The sequence below is a fragment of the Hemicordylus capensis genome, chromosome 6 (assembly GCF_027244095.1).
Source record: "Hemicordylus capensis ecotype Gifberg chromosome 6, rHemCap1.1.pri, whole genome shotgun sequence".
NCBI lineage: Eukaryota > Metazoa > Chordata > Lepidosauria > Squamata > Cordylidae > Hemicordylus > Hemicordylus capensis.
The window spans coordinates 141,684,475-141,709,292 of record NC_069662.1 but is presented as its reverse complement, the minus strand read 5'-3'; the positions used below and the strand labels follow the sequence as shown (position 1 = coordinate 141,709,292).

The 24,818-nt window shown below is 45.1% G+C and overlaps 1 protein-coding gene across 17 annotated transcripts in view; it reads right to left on the bottom strand.

The window, feature by feature from the left end:
* The window catches only part of KIAA1217 (KIAA1217 ortholog), a 576,411-nt gene that overhangs the window by 22,873 nt on the left and 528,720 nt on the right, over positions 1 to 24,818 (bottom strand). For all 17 annotated transcript variants that reach the window (XR_008309941.1, XR_008309940.1, XM_053262266.1 and 14 more), the window contains 2 exons: positions 15,178 to 15,350; positions 9,335 to 9,510 (listed from right to left, as the gene is read on the bottom strand). Coding sequence is in view for 15 of the 17 variants with exons in the window: in XM_053262266.1 (XP_053118241.1) it covers positions 9,335 to 9,510; positions 15,178 to 15,350 (349 nt within the window). In the remaining 2 variants the exon portion in view is untranslated. The remainder of the gene's footprint in view (positions 1 to 9,334; positions 9,511 to 15,177; positions 15,351 to 24,818) is intronic.

Below are 24,818 nucleotides of genomic sequence, written 5' to 3'. Positions count from 1 at the left end.
ACTAAAGACAACCACAAGGCTCTGTGGTTGCCAAGAGTTGACACCGACTCGACAGCACAACTTTATTTTACTTTTAGAGCTGTTTGGCATTGGAAGAGACTGCCTCGTGTAGCAGAGGGCTCTCTTACGCGGGGTTTTTTCAAACAAAAGCTGGATGTTGTAACAGTTTCCTGAACTGTGTAGGGGGCTGAGCTAGACTTTAAAAGTCCCTTCCAGCTCTAATGTGCTGCGATTCTAAATCACACGGTGGTGACCCAAGAACTCTGTACAGAATATATTCCAAATTCCATAGCTAAGGAGTTGGAGAAACTGAATGGTTCACAGCTTTGACTTGCTGCCTGCTTTTTGCGAGCAGAGAAGGAGAGAGATGTGTAAATGTTCCATCACTTGCAGAGATCAAGGGATCAATCCCACACGATGTGGATAAGAATGGCCCAACCAAAGCAGAAGACAGTATTTCAGCAGTCTCAAAGATGGTCACTAGGTGGCAGCAAGTGAACAGCATTCTCCAGTCTTACAGGGAAAGCATTCAGTGCAATCTGCAGAACTACACGGCACATCCCCATGCAGTAAGAGAAGAAAGAATACACTGATCTCTGCCAGTAGCCAGAGGAAAAAAGGCCACTTAGATTCCATTCCCACCCTCTCCAAAAGAACCCCACAGCAAGGAGAAGACCAGCATGGATTGTCCCCTTTGCTAAACAGGGTTTGTATTTGGATGGGTGGCTAAATGTGAGCACTGTCTGCTTCTAAGATATTCCCCTTAGGGGACAGGGCCATAGCTCAATGGTAGAGCATCTGCTTGCATGCAGAAGGTCCCAGGTTCAATCTGTTACATCTCCAGGTAGGGCTGGGAGAGACTCCTGCCTGAAACCTTGTAGAGCTGCTGCCGAGATGGACCAATGGTCTGACTCGGTATATGGCAGCTTCCTATGTTTATTTATTTATTTGAAGCATTTAATATACTGCCCACTCCAAAGACTCCAGGCAGTGTACAATGACATGTAAATAAGGCATAAAAAATTACAATCAAAAATTACATTAAAAATACAAACTAAAATAGATCATGGAAATGAAATAAAGTAAACTACAGGGCAAATGCCAGGCAGAAAAGAAAGATCTTCAGTGAGGATTTAAAGAACAGTAGAGAGGGGGCTAGATGAATCTGAGCGGGAAGAGAATTCCAAAGAAGCGGGGCAGCAACCGAAAAAGCCCTTTCGTGGGTCCTAGAACTCTGAAGCTCTCGAAAATCAGGGACCGACAAAGGGGCCATCGGAAATGATCTAACAGGACGGGATGTAACTGGATGGGAGGCGCGATTCTGTAAGTAAACAGGCGTCAAGCCCCACAAGGCTTTGAAGGAAAGAACCAGGACTTTGAATTGAATTTGGAAGCGAATGGGCAACCAGTGCAGCGACTGCAAGAGAGGCGTTACCCTATCATATCTTTTGGCACCCCTAAGTAGGCGAGCCCCTGCATTCTATGTTCCTATGAAGTCCACCCTGCGTCTAACCCAGGCCTCTCAACTTTGCCCCCCTCCCAGCTGTTTTGGGACTACAACACTCCCATGATCCCCAGCCATAGTGGCCAATAGCCAGGGATTATGGAAGTTGTCGGCCAACATCTGCAGGAGGGCTGAAGTTGAGCAGCCCTGGCCTGACCATTCATCAAATAAGGAGCAGCTCTGGAGAGGCTGCACGGTCCCTTTCCCTCCAGAAAAAACTCTGCCCCAGCTTCCGGTTGCCCTGGGACTGGAGAAGCAAGGGGAATGAGGACACTCTGGCTTCAGCCACCCGCCAGAGGGACACCCTGGGCTATGTGGTCTTTGTATGGTCTCATACTGTCGTAAGCTGCCTTGGAGATCATTTGGGCAAGAGACCTTGACCAAATAAATACATAAACAAAGACGAGAAAAGCAGCTTCAGGATGAGGATCTGAAGCCCAGAAGCAGCAAGGCGTGCCTGTGATGAACTCCTCCCCTGTGTCCTGTGTCTCTGCTCCAAATCCCCCTGCCTGCCTCTTTCCCCCTTATGGGGCTCTAAAAGCGTTGCTCTCCCTCTCCTGTTTCTGAACTAGACTCCCAGATGGAAAATGTCCAATACTATCCACACCAGGGGGCTTCAGTCTTTTCAAAAAGAAGCGTATCCCTTCTATCTCAAAGCTTCTGCATAGGAGCCTCCTATAAGGAGCCAAGAATTGGGACCCCCCAGAAGGAAACCTTGCCAAAGTTGGTAATAAAAGCTAAGTTGATCTGCCCTGGATTCAGATAAAACCAAGGTATAAACAACAACAACAAATAAAACCAGCCCCCTCACTCTCCACTGTGGCATCCTTCCTCCTCCTGCCCTCTGTAGCCTCATGGCCAGAACTCCACAGCGTACCCCTGGCTGGCTGGCTGGCTAGGTGCTCAGGCTCAGCCCACCCCTCCTTTGGCCTGACTGAGGAAGGGGTGGGCTGAGTCTGAGTACCCAGCCAGCCAGTCACGTGGAGAGGAGGAGGAAGGGATGCTGCCTGACACTCCCCTCCTCTCCCCTCCTGGAGAGGAAGTCAACAGTAGAGCATACAAGTGAAACGGAGGTGGGAGTGTTCTCTGTACCCCTTGTACCCCCTACAAGGCTTCAAAGTATCCCCAGAGGTTCAAGCACCCCGGCTGAAAACCCCTGATCTGTGTTATACTATTTATGCAAACATGTTCTTTGCCTGGAAATAATGGCCGCAGCGTTTATTTTATGTGTTAGTGCAAGGGTGCTCTTGTTGGGAGGAGTGTGGTAGCAAGCATGACTTGTCCGCTTTGCAAAGCAGGTGCACCCTGGTTGCATATGAACGGGGGGACTACATGTGAGCACTGCAAGATATTTGGAGTAGAAGATTCCAAGTTCCCTCCCTGGCAGCATCTCCAAGATAGGGCTGAGAGAGATTCCCGCCTGCAACCTTGGAGAAGCCGCTGGCAGTCTGTGTAGACCAGTGTTTCTCAAACTTTTTGGAGTCAAGGACCGCTAAATTCTTCGTGCAGAGTTTCAAGGACCGCTACATTCTTCATGTGCAGTTTCCCGGACCAGCAGTTAGTAAAGGGGTTTCAAGTCTGTCTATCTATCTATCTATCTATCTATCTGTCTGTCTGTCTGTCTATCTATCTATCAGACTTCTATACTGCCCAAAACTTGCATCTCTGGGCAGTTTAGAATGAAAATAATATAAGCATTAAAATAATTAAATTTGGAATCTTTTGCAAACATGGAATATTAGGGGTTCTTAACCTTGGGTCCCTCAGTTAAACTCCCATAACCCCCAGCAACAATGGCATTTGGCCATTATGGCTGGGGATTATGGGAGTAGAAGTCCACCAACGTCTGGGTACCCAAGGTTGAGAACCCCTGAATCTAAAAGCCTGGGTGAACAAATTTGTCTCCAGTATGTCTGGAGTGGAGGTGCTTGTGATTACTCAGTGGAGAGGGGATGTTGGGCCATTAGAAAAATTCAAAAGCTACATGGGGCCAATGAAAACAACATACAAGCAAGCCCCACTGATGCAAGAGGGAAACAGCGTTCCCGCTCAAGGCGCCTCGATCACAACAGGCAGCTGGGTTTCAATCAACCAACCTTTGGCTGCAAACAATGAGCATGCAAGAACCAGCAGCCCTTCAAGTGGCGCCCCCTGCCATACTTTTTCCTCCATGCCCCCGCATTGCATACAGTTTGAAGCTGTAAAGACAGGGAATAAGATAGCTGTAGGAAGATCTCAGCAGCACGTGGAGGCAAGGCACAAGAAGGGTCCCATGCCTCCGTGATACTCTTCCTCTTCCATGCCATGTGCAAAATTGAGGAAGTGAGTGCCTTGATTTCAGTTGGGGGGGGTTGACTCCCAGTCAGGGACCGGCACTCAACCCTTCGGGGACCGGCAGCGGTCCAGGGACCGGTGGTTGAGAAACACTGGTGTAGACAATACTGAGCTAGATAGACCAATGGTCTGACTTGGTATATGACAGTTTCCTATGTCTCTGTCAGCTCTGATGTTATTTTAGGTGCAGGGGCGTAACAAGGCTGGAGTGGGCCCAGAGACAAAATTTTAAAATGGGCCACTCGCTGATGCACACACACACACACTTCACAATATATAGTCATGTGACTTGCCTCTGGGGGGCCCCCAGGCAGCTGCCTCCCCTTGCCTAATGGTAGTTATGCCCCTGTTTAGGTGCCCACAGCACTGCCTGCAGTATGCTGTGCATTATGCCAGCCACTGACAGTATTTATCATGGTTTCCACCCGCCCCCACGCTTTGTTGAATTTGCCATCCACAACAAATAAATTCCTAGTGATTCTAATGCTGATGGAGTTCTCAGTCTTACCTTTTCTCACCCCATGTGGAGCCATTCACATTTCATTTTGTTTTAAAGTTTTATATGTAATTTTAATTAAATCAAACGTCTTTCATGCCTCATTCCTCTTTCTTTCTTTTCAGAATGCAACTTGTTTAATATTAATTTCCTCTTTGAAAGAAATCAGTATAAACAAATTGCAAAACTGCTCTGGAGATGGATTGGAGTGTTCGTGATACCACACGTGCTAACCAATCAGAACTGTGCAGTCAGCTTCTGCTGCAAACTCTGAACTGAATCCTGAAGGGGACTAGGTAGGTGGTCAAGAAAAAGGTGAGTGAACTTCCAGTGAAGCTTCACTGCTCAAATAGTGTACACATATGCAGTCTAAGCTGTTTTAATCCGTCTGAAGTCAATGAGACTTAATCAGCTTAAATGCAAGTATTTCAATTTAACTTACTTGATTTATCTGAGATATGCACAAATCCATTTGTTCAAAGTAGCCCTTTGATTCTGTACTGGACTTACTAAAACAAATTAAAAATGCCTTATTCTAGTTTAAAGAAAACATGTTCTACACTTAAGAGAATGTTAACAGCAGGGAAACGTTACAAATAAAGAGCACTATGGAACTGAGGTCAATGCAAAATAAGGCTATTAAAACAACACACACACACACACACACACACACTTGACTAGCTTTGGGAGCCTATCCTTGAAAAAAATTGGTGTGGAGAGTGGGATAGTCACAGTTGCCACCTGGCACAGAGAAACAACACTGGGGTAACAACAGCACTTTAGGTTTCAACTAGAATACTGGCTGACATACTGCACAATGATATGTCAGCTTAGTATACAGGTTGTGAAAATGCTATTACACAAGAGTCAGCCCAATGGAAATAGCAGTCTTACTCCTGTGTAACTTCATTTGCATCATGTGCAATGAACGTGTGCAAGCAATGTTATATGCTAGTGCCCTCTGGACAAACAGGGACAAATGTCCCTGGGCCCCAAGGGGCCCCCAAGCAGGCTGTCTCGCCACCAGCCCTGCCCCACCGCTGCGGCCCTGCCCTGCCATTCCTTAACTGTTGGCCTCCAGGGGGTAGGAGGTGAACCAAGTGGGGCAGGCCACATACACCCCCCTCCCATGGCATTGGGCACTGTGGCTCCCTGGCGGGCCTTTCCTTTCTGGCCTGCCAAATTGCACACCTGCGCATTTTGAATACGGATGCCGCATGCCCGTGACATCACAGATGGGGGGCCCCTAAGAAGACTTTGTCCCCTGGCCCCCAGGGGTCTCACTATGCCCCTGGGCTGACGTAATATTGTGCTGTATGTCAGCCACTGACCCTGGTTTTCAATATTTTGTTTTAGACTTATACCCCACTTTTTGATCTAAAAGATGCCCAAAGCGGGTTATAATAGATCTATCTCTATATATACCTGTCGCTAATCCCATACGTGGCAGCTCTCATGAGAGTTCACAAGGGAGCTGCTGGAACTGGGAGAGGCAGGGCTGTCCTTAGACCTGGGAGGTTGTGGGGCCCGGGGCAAATCAGCCAGTGAGGGGCCCCCTTACAATTAATTCTAATGGGGGTCAAAAGAGCGGGGCCTGGGGCTGTTGCCCTGCTTGCCATGCCCTAAGGACAGCCCTGAGGAAAGTGGCAGTGCCGGTGGACTAGAGTTGCCATGTCCCCCGGAATTCTGGGTTTCACCCAAATTTTAAGCATCTCACCCAGATTGTTTAGCCCACCCAGATTCGCCCGGATTTCAGCTTTCTTTTCTTTTTTAAAAAGCTAAGCTCCAGCCCTTGTAGCCGCCGATTTAGGGAACAAACCGTGCACTCGCTATTCTGCCCAGAAATTATGTTCAAGCCAATTTACGTCCTATGCAAATCAGGCACCTGGATTTGGAAAACCAGAATATGGCAACCCTACGGTGGACAGGCTTGCGGGAGAGGCGGGAAAGATGGCAGCCAGGGGGAGGAATGGAAGAACGTGGTGGTGGGAGGGCAAGAAAACTGCAGCGGCCGGGGGGCGGGAAGGAGGGGGGAGAACTAGAGGTGCAGATGCTCTGTGCCTGTCCCAGCTAGTTATTTAAAACAATACAAAGCTATGTTGGTGGGTCAGCTAAGAGAGGTCAAGGGAATATGATATTAAATCCTCTGTCAGATTACTGTTACTGCTGTTCCCAGTTCAGGGCCTGTTCGGGGCCTGTTCCCAGTGGAAATAATACCCTCCAGGAAATGTACCATGTGCTGCTACCAGGCAGTACCAGAAGTGACTACCACCTGGGAGTGGGGCTTCATGCAGGCCAAATGGAATGCAGCTCTTGGCTCAAATCTTAGGAACACAGCAAGCTGCCTTATACCGAGTCAGACCATTGGTCCATCTAGCTCAGTATTGTCTGCTCTGACTGGCAGCAGCTTCTCCAGGGTTTCAAACAAGGGCCTTTCCCAGCCCTACCTGGAAATGCCAGGGAATGAATCTGGGACCTTCTGTATACAAAGCAGATGCTCCACCCCTGAGCTACAGCCCATCCCTATGGGGAATATCTCAGAGCAGACAGCACTCATATGTAGTCAACCACCCAAATGCAAACCAAGGTGAACCTTGCTTAACAAAGAGGACAATTCATGCTTGCTACCACGAAACCAGCTCTCCACTCCAATTAGAGTCACTCAACTAGGACAGTCAAACAAATAATTGCTTAACAACAACAACAATTATTTTAATTAATTAATTAATTAATTAATTAATTAATTAATTAATATTTGTTACACCATTTGTGTGCTAGGCACTTTAGACAGAGTGAAAAGACAGGGTTACACCCCAAGGGTCTCACAATCTAAATTGTGAGAATACAATTTAAATACAATTGACTTGGCATAAGGCAGATTCCTATGTTCCTATGTCACACTATGGAACATTATAGTAGAATGCAATGTTCTAAATCTAGAATGTTTCAGAGAAAACTAACTCCTAGTTTCACCCTACATTATCAATTAGAGGTTGGGTAGTTTGGTAGTAAATCACAGGCAGTTGGCAACATTCAATGAAATCTGGGCCTCCCTTAGAATCTATGGTCTGTTGCTGTTTACAATCAGCCAGGGCCTAGATGACTGTAAATAACAACTTACTACTCTTCCTAGAGCACTATAATTAAAAATGTCAGCACAACTAATAAAATCAACCTGGCAAATAAAGGAGCCATTCCACAAATACGGTAAATCTGCAAATTAGGAAGAGTAATAAAAGCAATTAATTTGCTAATGAGTAACTAACAGAATGCGCATTTGGAGAAAGAATTATTTAGACAAGTTATTGATTTCATTGCAGTAAAATCAATAAAGATATCAATCACCTTCTCAGAAATGTAGCTGAAGCTGCTGGCCAAGACAACAACAGAAAATCAATTAGATATACTAAGAAAACTCTTGTTAGAAATCTTGGGCTGCAGACCAAAGATTAAGAACATAAGAAAAGCCCTGCTGGATCAGGCCAAAGGTCCATCCAGTAGTCAACCAGAGTAAGCACACTTACTCAAAAAGTCTGTCTGATTTCAGTGAGTGGAACTTTCTTAAGTAAGAATGTTTTGGTTTGCACGCTCTCTTGCTGTCCCTCCCTCATTTAGATTTTACTCTTCCTCCAAAGAGCCCAGATCTTTTATAATTCTTTTAGCCTCACAATAGCCATTTGTGATTGGTTAAGAAACAACAACTTGTCCAAGACCAACCTGTGAGTTTGCCCAAGGTCAACCGGATCGAATTATCATTCCCCCACATCAAAATCACCCCTCTGGTCACTACACCAGACTCAGCTCTCACTAAATGCCGTAGATAATGTAAGCTTTATGACCTACAAGTACACACACGTAATTTAAAAAATGCACACAGTGGCCAAAATCCACAGGGAAACATCTCAAATGATTTGCCTTTCTTAATGCAAGCAAGAGCCCACCCACATAGACATTTTTAGGACTTTGTTGTTACTGAGTTGCAAATTGGGAATCAAAGACTATGCAATATACTGAAAGTTATTAAAAGACTGTTAAATTAGATAAATTCAACCCTGATTCAATCTCAGCACAGCATCCCTCCAGTGGCTGTTGCTGGTGTCTCATCTTATGTCTCTTTTTAGATTGTGAGCCCTTTCTTTGGGGACAGGAGACCATATGACGAATTATTCTATGTAAACCGCTTTGAGAACTTTAGTTGAGAAGTGGGCTATAAACAGTACTAGTAGTAATGTATAATTTTTTGGTCAGGAAATCATTGCATCTGTTTCCAAGATGACAGATTAAAAGCCACCTTCCTGCTTGCAACCAGGCATAGTGAGGGCTGCAGGCAAGGCAGAACTGCACGCCTTGGTCTTGTGCCTGAAACAGAGCAAAGCTCATTCAGCCACTGAATACTGTTAGTGGGGAAGGAGAAAGCTGAAGACAGGAAGGACAGCATCAGCCAACAGATATTATTGGACAACAGTTTCTGAACAGGAGCATAATAGTGAAATGCTGGATTTCAGCAGCACTAAAGATCTACAGGCATTCTTAATTTGCCCTGGTGCCTGGGCGCTTTCCAGACTAGACCCTGCAACAGGGTCAGGACGTATCTCGGAAGCGTGCTTCCACACTTCCTGCATCATGACACTTCAGTCCCTACGTGGACAGCTAGGTGCTGTTCACATTTCCAATGCCTTGTAGCGAATTTAATCGCTGCAATATAGAGCAAGGATGCCGTATAGCCAGTGTGAAAAAGTTGCTGTTTTTTCAGGTTGTTAGCTGCTGCAAGACTGCTCCCCCTCTGTTTCCGTTCCGAATGCAACTTGCCCGAACAGAGGCATTTTGCGGCTGATGAGCAGCTAGTCTGGAAAGCGGGTAATTCTACTCCACCTGCCACAGGCATTGGACTAATGAGTGGCCACCCTGAATGAAGCACTGGGAAGCATTTTATAAATGCAAAAGGAAGCACCTGGAAACAAACCCAGTTCAAAGGAATGGAGGAGAACTGTTTGACTCACCACAAGGTCTTCACAATCTTTTCCTCCTCGTTAAGGTATTTCTGTCTTTCTTGCTCCACCAGGTGGCGCTGCCGTTGTACGGGGTCTTCCAGCCTCTTGGCTCTTTCAATCACTTTGTCATTGATTTCCAGCTCGGCTTTCTTCACCATGGCCCTTAGCGTCTCCTGGTTCTGCAGCTGTTACACAAAAGAAATCAACTTCAATTTTCCCTGCCTGACTAACATGCCTACAATCCGAATGCATCATATTGCTCAGAAGTTGGTTGGGATAAAACATCCCTACAGTTGAATGCACTTTAAAAAAACAACAAAACTCCTGTTAACTGTACTCATAAACAAATGTTATTTTAAGAGAAGGAGGCAGGGAAGGGGAAAGAGTGCATGTTCTATAAACGTATACACCATGCAGCTGACTTCAAGCAGAATGCTGACAAACAGGACCTGTTGTGTTCATCATCCTGCAGTATTGGTGGCCATGACTTCAACATGGGGCGGGAGCCATGGGGCAGCCTCTTTCATGTGGCATGAACTGGCCCAGCCAAGCTGTCGGCAGCGATGTCTCCGCCTTTTACTGTCCTGCACCACAGAGCAGCTGCTGCTCCGGAAGATGCCACCAAGGGATCATCCTGCTTTGTGTGTGCTTCCTGGAAAACCTCACGGGAAAGCATGTCCACTGAGGGTTGCCAAATTGTATCCTGGTGGGGCTGCCACCTAATGGCGCAGCGGGAAATGACTTGACTAGCAAGCCAGAGGTTGCCGGTTCGAATCCCTTGCTGGTATGTTTCCCAGACTGTGGGAAATGTCATTTGGGGCCCTGCCTGAGGTGCACAGAGTCTTGAGCCACTACTGCCCCCCTGGCCCCACCAGCTAGGTAAAGGTGAAGCGTGCCATTGAGTCGGTGTCGACTCCTGGCACCCACAGAGCCCTGTGGTTGTCTTTGGTAGAATACAGGAGGGGTTTACTATTGCCTCCTCCCGCGCAGTATGAGATGATGCCTTTCAGCATCTTCCTATATCGCTGCTGCCCGATATAGGTGTTTCCCATAGTCTGGGAAACATACCAGTGGGGATTCGAACCGGCAATCTCTGGCTTGCTAGTCAAGTCATTTCCCCACTGCGCCATTAGTGTGTGTTTATTAGATGGGTTTTTTTTAGCAATTAGGATCAGTATCTTGATATTGATGAAATGACATTATTTAATATCTTCAGCTGATTAAATTGTGGGATCACATGATCCAATCTGTTTATATATACTGATTGTTAGTTTCCATTTGGGGGTATTTTTTGCATAAAACTTCATTTGTGAACCTCCAAAAGGTTTTTATTTTATTGTGCTTTTGCCCTATAGAGGAGGCCTTTCCTTTCAGACTAGTTCACTGTCACACAAAACCCTGTGTGAAATGCCATCCAGAAAGAGAGTCAGTCTCCCCACCAACTCCAGTCTGATTCACTGATTTCAGCCTGAATGAGGTGGTAGAAGAACCCTGAAGTAGCAGAGTGGACGGTGCCATTTCAGACTGCAGGTGGAAGAGACCATTCTGAATGGTCTCTGGGTTAAAAACAAACAAACACGAGAAGCAGGGGCGTAGCTAGGAGAGAGGGAGCCCGTGTTCGCCCCTCTCCCCGGTGGCTCCTCAGAGTGAGGTGTGGAGCTGGGGGGCCCTCACGAGCTGGGGGCCCTGTGTTCTTTGAACCCATCCACTCAATTATAGCTACACCCCTGACAAGGAGATCACCTTCATTCAATTAAAACAGCTAAAACATCATAAGAACATAAGAACAGCCCTGCTGGATCAGGCTCAAGGCCCATCTAGTACAGCATCCTGTTTTGCACAGTGGCCCACCAGATGCCGCTGGAAGCCACAGGCAGGAGTTGAGGGCATGCCCTCTCTCCTGCTGTTACTCCCCTGCAACTGGTACTCAGAGGCATCCTGCCTTTGAGGCTGGAGGTGGCCTATAGCCCTCCGACTTGTAGCCATTGATAGACCTCTCCTCCATCCTGAAGAAGATTTGTGTAGGGATGTGCACGGATCTGGAGGGGGCCAGTTCAACACCAGGGGGGATAACTTCAAAGGCGGGGGAGGGTGAACGTACACACCCACCCACCATGTTTCCCCTGCCGGCGCTCAGTTTCCTAAAAGTCCATCGGGGTGGCAGTGTACCTCCCTCCCGCCCTGTTGCCCCCTTTACCAGAAGTAACCGGAAGTACTTGACGCACCTGCATGCGTTCGGCACGAGCATGTTCATCACACAGGTTGGGCGCATGCACCCAACATGCACGTATATGACGTGTGTGTGAGTGCAATGTATGCAGGTGTGTCAAGTGCTTCTGGTTACTTCCAGTAAAGGGGCAATGGGGCGGCAGGGAGGTATGATGCCACCCCAGCGGACTTTTAGGAAACTGAGCACTGGCGGGGGAAACTCGGTGGGGTGTGTGTAAGTGCACTCTCCCCCACCCTTAAAGGCAGACACCACCCCGACATAAAACCTTCGGACCTGTTCAGAGGCCCGTAAAAGAGCCTCCAAACAGGTTTGTGCACATCCCTAGATTCGTGTCCAGCCTACTCCCAATTGTGCTATTTTTCTATCTGCAAGAGGTTTTTCCCATGAAAAGCATGCAAAAATGGGATCTCACAGCTGCTGTCAGAAGCGCATTCTACCACCTCACAAGTCTTGCTGCAGGTACAGACCAGGCTTCATTCAAGGGGTACCAAGAAGCAGGTCCTTCAAGTGTGAACAGCGACAGGGGCTTTGGCAGAGTAAAATCTCGTCCAGATGCCCTTGGGAAGCCACTGTCAGTCAGAACAGACAATACTGAGTGAGACGGACCAATGGCCTGACATATAAGGCAGCTTCATATGTCTGAGTTTAAAAATGAAACCAGCAAAATCAGCCATCTCAGTGGCTTAATTTGGGCCTCCAAGATGAAATCCAAGTTCCAAATTGTACCTATCAGGGGAAGGACTGCTGTTTTTAATCACCAATTTTAAACAAACGACTGGATTCCAGATCTGCAGGGCAATTTCATTTAAGCAATTGAGAACATCTTTCACACATCACACCTGCACTAATGCTAGCTCTCTCAGATGACTGGAGACTAGATTTGTGTAGCCACCCATCTCCCACTCTTGATCCTCTTCGGTGCACAGTTGAGGGTATGAATGTGTTTCTGAGCCTTGGTTTCATAAATTAAAAGTGAGTTCTCAAATAGGATTTGCTGTGCAGCTTGGGATTGTCATACAATTGAATTATCTAATTACCCTGCTTTGTTGCCAAGCACACAATTTCATGCTCTTTTTGTCATTTTTACAAGAATTCAAAGTGCATGCATTGCTAATCCATTTTTATTATACTTCTGATACTATTCAAGGGGGTTCCATATACCACTGATAAATGCAGCATTATTGATCTTCTCAGCCAATGACACTTTGACAGAAGAAGGGAAAGGAGCCCTACTCTTGCTCTATCAAATTTAATCTGGTACCACTTATAAGGTTACATAAGGGGAAATTTTTTTTAAAAGTCCAAAATAGGAGGGAAACAATCCCAGCACAGAGCAGAGCCAACACTTTGTACTGCAAGGAACAAACCACACAGCAAGATACCTTTAGACCTTATCTGTAAATATTTACACGCTCTCTTCATTGCCACTATGCACAAGAACAGAATGAAACATTCTTCCTCTCTACTATTGTTTGTTGCTTAGGTCACTGAGACCGCATGTACTAGGAAAACACTCTCTGATTGCATACAGGTGCACTTTCTGGCACCAACTAAAGTTCTGTGTTACAGAAAAGCAAAAGCAAATCTCCATTGCCCATGTTCTCATGCCTGCCCAGGACAGAAGGAAAAATGTAAGTGGAGCTGAAGTTGTTTGAAGAAGAAAAGGGGGAAAGGGTGGGGTGGGGTGCGTGTAGGTCTTTTGGTACAATTCCAAAAGATACAAGATAATTTAAGAAATAATTTTACTTATATTGATATTGTTCCCTTATATGTTTATCCATAAGGTGGATAATAAGGATTTTGATGGGTCCTTGAAAAGCTCACAATACTCCACTTTAAATAGACTAGAGAAAGGAAAAAATAAAGAAGAGTAGGAAAAACAAGTGTCCCTCCTCCATTTTAGCGGATGGATCCTAACGAACATACGTTCAAGGCAAACAATTTGTGCTTTTGAACAGAAGGGTATAATCTGTAATAAAAAGTATAATGACTGGAACATGAAACAATTTAGTTCTCATGTCGTAACGAAGAAATAGACAGCTCCTCCTCCTTTTAGAATCCGAGATTTCACTATGGCGTTAGTCGTTTCCCACACTTTGATATTTGTGCTTTCATTATTCATAGGGTTTTTGGTTTTATCTGTGAGGTTTTGTGAACACACAAAACCACATACATATGATGTGCAAGAAATGTGTCTGCAAGATGTCCATTTATCTGGACTGCTTCCATTTATCAGCAGATAAGGAGCAAATTGTTGCACAGTTTGTTCTCAAGAGGAAAAGGGTAGCTAAAGTGGAGTGAAATGACACTTTGCATGGGGATCTTTTGACAGAATTCCTCATTGAGTGCATAGGTTGGAAAACAGCATTCTGGTGATGTTCAGCTCATGTCCACCTGAATCCAGGGAGGCCCTACAGATAACACAGACCGTTGCGTGCACAGTGAAGGGCTAGATGTAAGCTATTAAACTGAGATTCAATCCAGGCAATGTAGGTATTGGTCAGTAGAAAATCCAGTCCTGGATTAGGTATAAAACCTGTTCTGGACAAGTTAACACTCCACAGGAGGATTGGGTTAAGGGTCTGGGGAGCTCCTGGACCTGGCTTTGTTCTTGGATCATCACAGCACCTTTGCTTATCATCAGCTGATATGCCAGCTGTGTCCTTTCCTGCTGAAAGCAGATCTGGCTACTGTTACCTATGCCTCAGTCACAACAAAAATAGACAACTGCAATCCACTCTACATGGGGCTGCCCTTGAAGAATGTTTGGCAACTACAACTGGTACAAAATGTGCCTGTCAGGCTTTGGTTTGGGGTTTGCTATATGAGGTACATAACAATGGTTCTATTCAACTTATATTGGTTATCAATTTGTTTCCAGGAGCCATTCTATATTCTGAACTATAAAGCCCTTTGCTAAGCATTCTAAGTCCCCTTTATGCTAAGTACATTGATGAATGTAATTTGTACTCCTGATCTCCTTAAATCATCCAGTTCTGTTTGGGTCAGGGATATGTCCTGTTTATTAGGCCTGTGCATATGCCACACAGCTCCCCTGGTACCATGCAGAGGTGACCGTTCCCAGTGCTGCATTTTGCCCAGTGCTGATGGAACTCCTTTAAGGGAAATTACAAGAAATTGCCCTACTTTAAACTTTGTGGTTTCTTTCTTAAATGGTCCAACATGGCTATCTAAAGAGGTTTCTAACAAAAAATCTCGACAGGCTATAATAAATCTGTTAAGGTGCTGCAAGACTCTTCATTGCTTGAAAAGAAAAAGACAATCACAGACACCTCTCCTTCTCCAAGCATAAAGTTGCAACAACATCTGTATGTGGAAAGGTCTAAGGTGTATGAAAGCAGTGTGGTGTAGTGGTTAGAGTGCTGGACTAGGACCGGGGAGACCAGAGTTCAAATCCCCATTCAGCCATGATACTTGCTGGGTGACTCTGGGCCAGTCACTTCACTCTCAGCCTATCCTACTTCACAGGGTTGTTGTGAGGAGAAACTCAAGTATGTAGTACACTGCTCTGGGCTCCTTGGAGGAAGAGCGGGATATAAATGTAAAAATAAATAGAAAATAAATATGGGCCAAACAGCCTGATTTAGTGACGGAGTGATACCTGCAGTTGCCTTATCTGGTGCAGCTGGAGCCGGAGATCTGTCACGTTGCGCTTCATATCAAAGAGGCTGACCTGCATGGCAGAGGAGCCAACGGGCGCAGAGAGACGGATGCTTGTAGGGGCAGCCTCAATGGCTGCTGACAAATTCTTCCCACTAGATACATGAGCAGATCCTGAAAAGAAACAGCAGCAAATTATTTCATTAAGAATGGTGGCTCAGCCGCCTCTCCTCTCTCCAGTTTCAATCATAAAACATAGAACTCCTCCAGGTCCCTTAATTTATTTAACGGAATGAAAACATCGCCTTAGATTTTCTCTCCTACCATCTCGTAGACGCAATTCAAAAGCAAACTGATGATAAATAATGGACAACATTAGTGACTATGGAAATATAGCAACCATCAAGTGATAATTGCACGTTACAATGCTTAAGATGGATTGTTAAGCAAGATTGCAATTTTACATTACACACTGATAATTGATGGAACCTGATAATGATTAGTTCAGTCCCCAGCGTTCAGGCAAGTTCACCAATGTAGTCAACAGCACTAATAAATTAGACCATCAAATCTTGTTTAGAATATGCTATAAGCAGATGGGAGGAAGGGATGACACAGAAAGACACCCAGCTGGTTCAAGGGATTGAGTCATCTTTCACAGCAGATTCAGCAATCAACTCACCTCCTGCATCATCCAATAATAAAGCTTAGTTCCTTCCTGTCATTGTTAATGCTGCTTCTGATATATTTTACCAATTCAAGCTCATGGAAAGTGGTGGGGGTAATGACACCTATCTCAGTGGCTAGTCCCATTCAGGGGACCCTCCTTGGTACTCCTGAACAAGCAACTGGAAGAGACTTTTCACACAGTACCAATAGCATGTTGAGAATGTGACTTGGGTTGCTGAAGCAGAAGTCAATATAGGATTGGACAATTGACCAGTCAAAAAAATATTTGGTTAATTGACTGATAAAATATTGTCAAATATGTTTTGAGTATTCTTAAAGTCTTGCCTTTATTACAAAAGAGATGTTAATAATCAACAGGTTTTATATGCTAATTACCAAATGGTTAACCATTATTGTGAAACAATATTAACTTATATATATATATATATATATATATATATATATATATATATATATATATATATTACATATATTTACTGCAAGTTTTAACAATGGGCATAGGTTTCTATAAATGTGAATGACTCCGTTCTTCTCTCTGGGTTTTATCCTGGAATACCAGAGCTTGCATTTTTAAAAACTGAAATTAAAAAAGGAAAGAAGTGGGTCCTTTTCTCCAGCATCATCAGTATCTTGGCTTCATAAAATATTTGATCATGTCATCCAATAATAAGTGCCTAATTGACAGTTTTTGACCAGAGAATTGACTGTCAAACCAACCCTAGGTCAGTACATGGTGGAATCACCACATGCTTACTTTAGCACAATTTTAGTCGACATTCTTTACTGTTTTGCACTCATGGGGAAAGGCAAGGAATCAGGCAGAGCATGGAAGTGCCTGATCACGAATTCTTGTGCAAGAGTGCCTCTCACTTCCAAAGGTGAGCTAGACATTCCGAAAGCAACATGGGCTCTAATCCCATGTTTCCCTCATAATGAGTGGGCTGGCGGTGGGGAGGGAGGAGACACTTGCAGGAGAAACTCAGCAAATAGGAGGGAGTGCTTAATGCATTCCCAGCCCATTGATTCTCCTTTGCAAATGTCTCCCCAGCAATTATAATCCCCCCACCTCCGCCAGCCCACCTCTGAAAGTGGAAGTGAGACCAGCTGGTATGTGTGTGTGTGGTGAGAGGAAGCATTTGAAGGGAAGGAATAGCAAACACGGGGCAATTAAGCGGCCAATCCTCCTTCTTGCTGATGCTCGTCCTGCCAGTCTCCACATTCCCATCATCTTAGCAAATGCAGGGTTCAGACCACACATGTGCCAGGATAATGTTTAATTCTGCCCTAAGATTTCATTCCCACATCCTTTCAAACACATTTTGATAACCACAAAGACTAGAAATTTCCTTTTAAAAGATAAAGCTGGGATTCCCAACAGCCACAATTTGGGACCCCGTGCAACTTAGATCCAGCCTGGCCATGAGTTTGTAGTTCTCATATGCTTCAATAGCTAGGATTACTTCATATTTAAAAAATAAACCAGAAGATAAATTTGGCTTTACTTGGGAACGCTTTATACGTTATAATCTCTCACAGGGTCGGACACCTCATCCGAGATTTGGATTTTCTCTGCTAATGAATCCTTGAGTGAGTTTCTTTTAATTTTGATACAGTTTAATTTTGATATTTAGTTATTCAGTTGGATGTTCTGTTTGAACATTTAAGATTAATGGTCGAAAGTTATAATTAGAATACGTGTGGTTAGAAGGAGATGTTGACATGATAGAGTGTTGTTTCCTGGTTTGATGTACAAAACATATATGAGATGGTATCTATTGTACTCATGTACTCTTCTTTTTTCTGTATTCTGTATTTCTATATTCTTTTCTTATATCAATTAAAAAAATTGGGGGGGGGTTGTTTATAGTTCTCATTTCAGGGGAGAGGAATTCCTTCCTGTTGCTAACAGGATACTGATGCACTATACAATGTGTTCATGAATGCATCCAGATCTAAGGAGCTCCTTTGCCACCTGTGAGGCGATTCCACAATTTCATGCTTCTAAAGTAGAAATCTCTAACCTCCAAGCTAAACTTATTAGTGTCCATTTGATACATATCTGTAAAGTAGCTGGAAGCAAATGAGAACATCATCAGATTTAGTGCTCCATTACATGGGAGCAATTCCTCTTAACAGGCAAATAGAAATGTAAAAAGAGAATCAGTAACACCAGAACTGGTTTAAATTACAGGTCCATCAAAGGACTTCATTAAAGCTGCAGTACTCCTGATTTTGTCACAACAGCCTAGAAAAAAATCTCCACCATGTCCTGAATCAAAAACTATTGGTGTGAGGACAGAGAAATATTCTAAAGGTTTTCACTAAATACTAAAAATCAATACATAGTGCTTGGATTGTTGAGAAACAGTCAGAAATATCCTCTACACTTGATTAAAAAGGATTTCCAACAAATTCTGAGCTGTGAGTATATTTTTAAAAAAATATATAATCACAGTTCAGAATTTGTTTGAAACCCACTATTTATTACTTGCTCACACATACACTCACAGCTCTGCTAAAGAGTTGGGCAAAGAGGCACTCTTCAACGTGGCGATTCTCTTATACTAACCTTGCTGGAAGGAGAGAAAGGGAAATAAACATCGCCAGATAGCAAATGCTGGCTGGAAATGCAGTTAGGAGACCTTGCAGGGCTTTCCATAGCCTGGGCACGCCCCCTTTGTGCATGGCCACACCCCCTTTACAAGTGACATCACACACAGAGGGCACAGGTGGCCCTTTTCATAGGCAGCCTGGGTTGAACCCTACCGCTCAATGGTGGCTCCGCCCCTGCCCATTTCAATTTCTGCATCTAAACCAGGGCTGCTCAACTTGGGTGCTCCTGTAGATGTTGGCCTTCAGTTCCCAAAATCCCTGGCTATTGGCCACTGTGGCTGGGGATTATGGGTGTTGTAGTTTAAAAACAGACCTAAGGCTGGGGATTATGGGAGCTGTAGTTCAAAAACAGACCTAAGTTGAGCAACCCTGGTCTAACCAAAGTGGTGTTCTCAGAAGGGCAGAAATTGCTCTTCATTGTGAAACTGTTCTTTTAAAAAAATCCTATTGGCTGGCATAGTTTCACATATCTGCTGCTACTTCAGCACTATGTTTTCTTCTTACTAATTGCATTGCTGAATTAATCACATGGGCTATCCCAAATAATTAGAGATCACATCACCAGCAGGATAACATTACAACTCTGCAAAGCCAAACAGATTTGGCTACATGCTGGCACTGATAAGTGCAAAGGAAACCAATTTTGGAAACTTTGGTTTCACTCTGAAGAGGCAGCATTTCAGCCCCTTTTAAAGTAATCACTGAAAAAAGAAATCATGAAAAGGAGGGCACTTTGATGCTTCCAAAAATATTCACGAAAGGCAATAATATTTTGGTTCAGTTGTAGTGAAGACACAATGCTCAACCATGGCTTGTTTTCTCTTAATGATGGTTAAACATTTCATCTAAATACCTAATCCATGGTTAAGAATTGCTGCAAATCATGGAGGCGAGTCATTGAGGGATGATTCAGCATTTTTCTTCCCCTCACATGGGCTTGCTCTGAGACAAAGGCTGGTAATCCCTCACAATGGTTTACACTGACCCTGCTTAAGCATTCCAGCTCCACCAAGAAATGCAACAGGAATATGCAGAATGTTCTCCGGCAAAATGTTTCAACACGAAATGGGCCATTTCAAGTGGGTTCAAGCTTTAAATAAAGGGCCTGTTTTGTGCTGGGAGCACAACAACCCCCATTTCGATCAAAACATTTCTATGTTTCAAAATAATAGGGTCCTATGGGGATTTGGGGGAAAGGTTAAAATTTTGATTAAAATCGCCCGCTTGCCCATTTCTTTTGTGGGTTGGATGGTAGGTAGCACCCATCATGCTCTACCACCCAATCCACTTTGGTGTCCCCTAGGAGCTATCCATGGGGAATAAAGGGGTGTTTCAAGTCCTCTATTGTTCTCTATGGGTGAAACACTCAAAATGTTTTGAGCTGTTCTGTCAAAACAGCTGACTCGGTGTTTCATTTTGAGCTTGAAACAGAATGCAAAATCCATTTTGTGCACATCCCTACAAGGCAGTCTGCTTCACCTCTCCTGCTTCTTTCCTTGCAAGGTGATTGGTACTTCATGTCCTCCAGGGGTAGGACTTAACTCAGCAAGTTAAACCATGGTTTCACTGTACATTTGGGATTCTAATAAGGATTAAGGCAACAAACCACAGTTAGTGCAAACCACGAATAGAGCATTCTGTCAGCACTAGGCTTTAGTTACATGAATTGGATCTCCTTTCCCTCATCTAATTCTATGCCGATACGCCTTAAGTTAGCTGAACCACAAAGTGGCTTAGTTAATATCAAGAGCCTCCTGTTGCTCTCAGTATCTGTTTTCTCCTCTCATTGTTGCTCCATCATCATCATCATCATCATCATCATCATGGCGTCCAGAATTTTATGTGGTTGCACCTTAAACCCAGTTGCAACGAAGTCCATTCTTGACTGGCTAAATCATGCCTCTGTTTTGCAATACAGGCATGAAGCTTGGCTTTGTACTACTACAACAACAACATGCACACACACACCCCTAAATATAGCACTGAGCAGTAATAAACAGTTTTAGTTTTACTGCCTCATGCTGCAGTTGCCTTGAAACGTTAACATCAATGAGATCACAGATGGGCTTGATACCAACAAAAAAATCCCCCTGTTGCCCTGCCTGTCGCTCAGCTGATGAGCTTCTGAAGGAGGTTCCCATTCAGAAAGGGGAAATGAGGGCAGGGAAAACATCCTTGCTGGTTCCTCTGTGGCTCATCATGTGTTTCTAGTTGGCATTTGCTTGGGACTGTTTTTCAAGGGTATAAAAAGATTCTGCCTCACCTTCCCAGAGGAGAAATAAAAATGGCGGCCCGGCAGACACACATTCCTTCCTTGCCTACCACACCCACCATTTTTGCCTGCCTCCTAAAACATCCAACCCCAGACAGCACTGGATTTAGAGCCAGCATCACAGGAAAAGCACAGGGAAAAATATTGCTTGAGCACAGTACTGGGTATGTTAATCACAACAAGCTGCAAAACAGCATTCACTGGAGAACATGATGCCTTCATGTAGCACCAAAGTCCAGCCAAATCTCTGCATGCTCAGGCAGTAGCTGGAAAAGTGTTTTCTGGAGGAAATGCAGTCAGCTTCCAGGGCGAAGCTGACAGCACACGCCTTTTGGCATACTTAACGTCTGCAATTGTCTTTTGGGGAATGCCCCACCCCCTTAAAAACAGGACAATTCTAAACAAGAAAAGATGTGTTTTCTGAAACTAGCAACTGCAGTCTTGCACACAGTTCTGAAGAAGCAGCCCTGTCCACCCAAAACAAAAGTATGGGAAGGCCCTTTTCCTGTTTATAATTATACATGACTCTACACCCTTCTCCGTCTAAGGGTATGACTGCACCAGCCATTTTTCATAAGATCTGTCACCAAATATAGCACAGAAACGAGCTGGTGCAATTTGCACTTCAACTTAAGATCTGCCACAAGTTAGCATGAATGAAAACAGGAAGGGGAGCAGAAAACAGGGACAAAGTTAGCACCTCATTAAAAAATACAAATTGCCACTCAATTATTCTGGACACATGTCTTTCCTGATCACCATTCTGCTCATCATACTTCATTACTGGATCTATCTATCTATCTATCTATCTATCTATCTATCTATCTATCTATCTATCTATCTCAGAAGCCAGTACACTCATCCACAACAGACACTGCTATTTTCTTTCTTTTTAGGAAAGTGAAGGGTATGGTTCATCATAGCTATTGATAATTGTATCTTAAGCACATTCTGCATTATTATAGAAATAAGTTTATAGAAAATGTAAGACCAAAACACAGACAAAATTGGAATGCCCTCCACATAAACCCAACCAACCAACCTTCACCATACATAAAAACATTAGGCACACAATCCATTTCTTCCTTTGTATCTAGCTCTCCATGCAGGATGTGATCCCTTTATGGAAGCCCACCCATCCTTCCCTTAATGATATCCAGAGGCCTTGTTCTGCACATGAATGTCAGAAGCTGCCTTTTACTGAATCAGACCAGTGGTCCATCTAGTTCAGTATTGTCTGCACTGACAGGCAGCAGCCCTCCAGGATTTCAGAAAGAGGTCTTTCCCATCTCCTACTTGGAGATGCCAGGGGTTAAATAGGGATGTGCAGAACATTTCGCTGGTGAAACATTTCAACTTGGAACAGGCCATTTCAAATGTTTTACGCTTGGAACAGAACACCCTTTAAATAAAGGGCCTGTTTTGAGCTCGGAGCAGAACCCCTGTTTTGATTGAAATGTTCTGAATGACATTTTGGAGGCCTGTTTTCCCCTTGCTAATTTTCTGGCACCGGTTTCCGACTGGTTTGTCACCTCCTTGCTTCTTGGTTGGCTTGTTACAGAGGCATAACTATAGGGGGGCAGGGGGGGCACGTGCCCTGGGTGCCATCTTTGCGGGTCACGTGGGGGGCGTCGCCATGACCCCCGCTGATCCCAATTATTTTTCTTTTAAAAAAAATTTTTTTTAAAATAAAAATTTCTCCGGCTCAGCAGCAGCAGTCAAGGGAGCACATCGGCGCCCCCTCCCCCATGAGTGGTCCCTTCTGCGCCCGTGCCCCCCCATTGCCAAAATGCCACCCATCGTCTCGCGCCCCACTTCAGATCTTTTAAGATAATCAGCCGGGCAGGCGGCGGGTGCTCCACTATTGTGGCAAACGCTCTTGGCTCTGAGGTGGGCGGGTGCCGCCGCTGCCTGTTTTGCTGCTGCCATTGACTGGTTGATTGGCCTCCCGAGTCCTTGCACTTGCGCGAGATCTCCCCGCTGGAGTCTCGCAGCGTCATCACTCACGTGCACTGCATGCTGGCGATGAGAGCGTTTGTGCTCCTCTCTGTTTCGAGGCTGCTCTAGTGTGCTGCGCGGGGAGGATCCAGCGAGGAGAAGACCACCAACCAGACTGAGCCTAAGCCTTGCTTTTTGCAAATGGAAACTGACCGCCTTCACAATAAAGTGTGCAGCTGCAGCATCAAGGTGTGTGTCTGTTTTTTGTTCTTTTTAATGTTTTATTTAAACTTACGGGGGGGAGGGAAGGGTTGAGGAAAAACGGTTGGGCCAGGCATGATGTCTCAGCATCAGTCAGGTGTCTGGGGTGGTGGTGGGGGCGGTGGGGGGTGAACTCCCCACCCCCACGGAGGCAGAAAACCTGCCCTTTCCCCCCCTAGCCTGAGCCATGTGCTTTCAAAAAAACAATGTTTGCTTTAAATTTATGGGGGGAGGGTTGAGGGAAACGGTGGGGTGCTCAGAGCTTCCATATATGCTAGTTGAAGAGGCGATGGTGACAGGAGAGCGTGCCCTGCTATTTCCCCACCCGGAGCAACCGACAAACAGCCGCGGGTAGCACAGAGCTGTGTGTGTGTTTACTGTTTTTAAAAACCTTTTCTTCAAGTTTACCGGGGGGGGGGGGGTTGAGGGAAACAGTGGGGTGTGTTGGGGCTCAGGTGGTGTCTGGGGAGGTGGCGAGGTGGTGGGTTGGGGTCACCCCGCACCGCAGTTTGAAGAGGCGGCGGCGGGAGTGAGGAGATAGCCTGCCCCTTCCCCTGCTCTCCACCGACAAACAGCTGAGAGGCGGCTGTGGCTGGCGGCACAGAGAGATTCAGAGAGAGACCCTTGGCTGGGTCACGGTGTGTGCTTGTTTTCGTTTGTTAGTTTTTTAAAAAAAGCTTTCATTCTTTTGATTTTAGGTGGGGGGAGGAGGAAGGTGGCTGAGGAAACTTGGGGTCTGTGCGGTGCTGCTGCTTGACTCTTGAGCAATGCGCTGGCAGCAGTTGGCTTCATAATGTAGTATGTATCATCATTGCATCATAATTCTGATGTTTGAGATACAAGCCAACTTCACAGGGTTGTTGTGAGGAAAAAACACATGTGTGTCAGTCAGATGTATAGCAATAGCAATAGCAATAGCACTTACATTTATATACCGCTCTATAGCCGGAGCTCTCTAAGCGGTTTACAATGATTTAGCATATTGCCCCCAACATTCTGGGTACTCATTTTACCGACCTCGGAAGGATGGAAGGCTGAGTCAACCTTGAGCCCCTGGTCAGGATTGAACTTGTAGCTTCTGGTTACAGGGCGGCAGTTTTACCACTGCGCCACCAGGGGCTCTGTATGTATGTTGTGGGGGTGCAATTTCAACATACAATGTATGTTGGGGGGGCGCCACCAGGGGCTCTGTATGTATGTTGGGGGGGCACAATTTTCTCTGTATGTATGTGGGGGGGGGGGCGCAAATTTCAGATGTATGTTGGGGGGGCACAATTTCAGTGCTTGCCCCGGGTGCCGTTTTCCCTAGTTACGCCTCTGGCTTGTTATCATAGAAATCAAGTGTTGTCAAATGGGTAATTGTGCCCCCATTGGCTGCAGAGGGAGGAGGGAATACTTTTGGAAGGAATTTCAAAATGTATTCAGAGGGACTGGGAGGCAGAGAGAGCGAGCCCTTATACTGTGCCTTTCTTGAAGAAGAGGATATATCAGAACAGGAGAAAGGAAGGTTTGATTTCGTGGTTTTCTTTCTTCAGCACTGAGTATAATATGGTATGCTATTGCTGCTATAACTATCTGGTTTTGCCGGATCTCAGATTGACAAAGGCAGTACTTGGGTGCCTGCCTTGAACCTTCCTTGAGTTGTGTTTTGTTTTGTTTGTGAGATAGTGTTGTGGTGAGAAATGGACAGTGACAGGTAGGTGTGTGCATGCACAATATTTCCTGGTGATTGCTGTGATGAGCTCCATGTCTGGCCTTGAGACTAATTTGTGTGTCTGCTCTGCAATTTGCATTGCAAGGTGTATTCTGTCAAAATGTGGCTGTAACTGAGCTTATGGCTATGCTTGCTGCTAAGTAAGGGTGCTGCT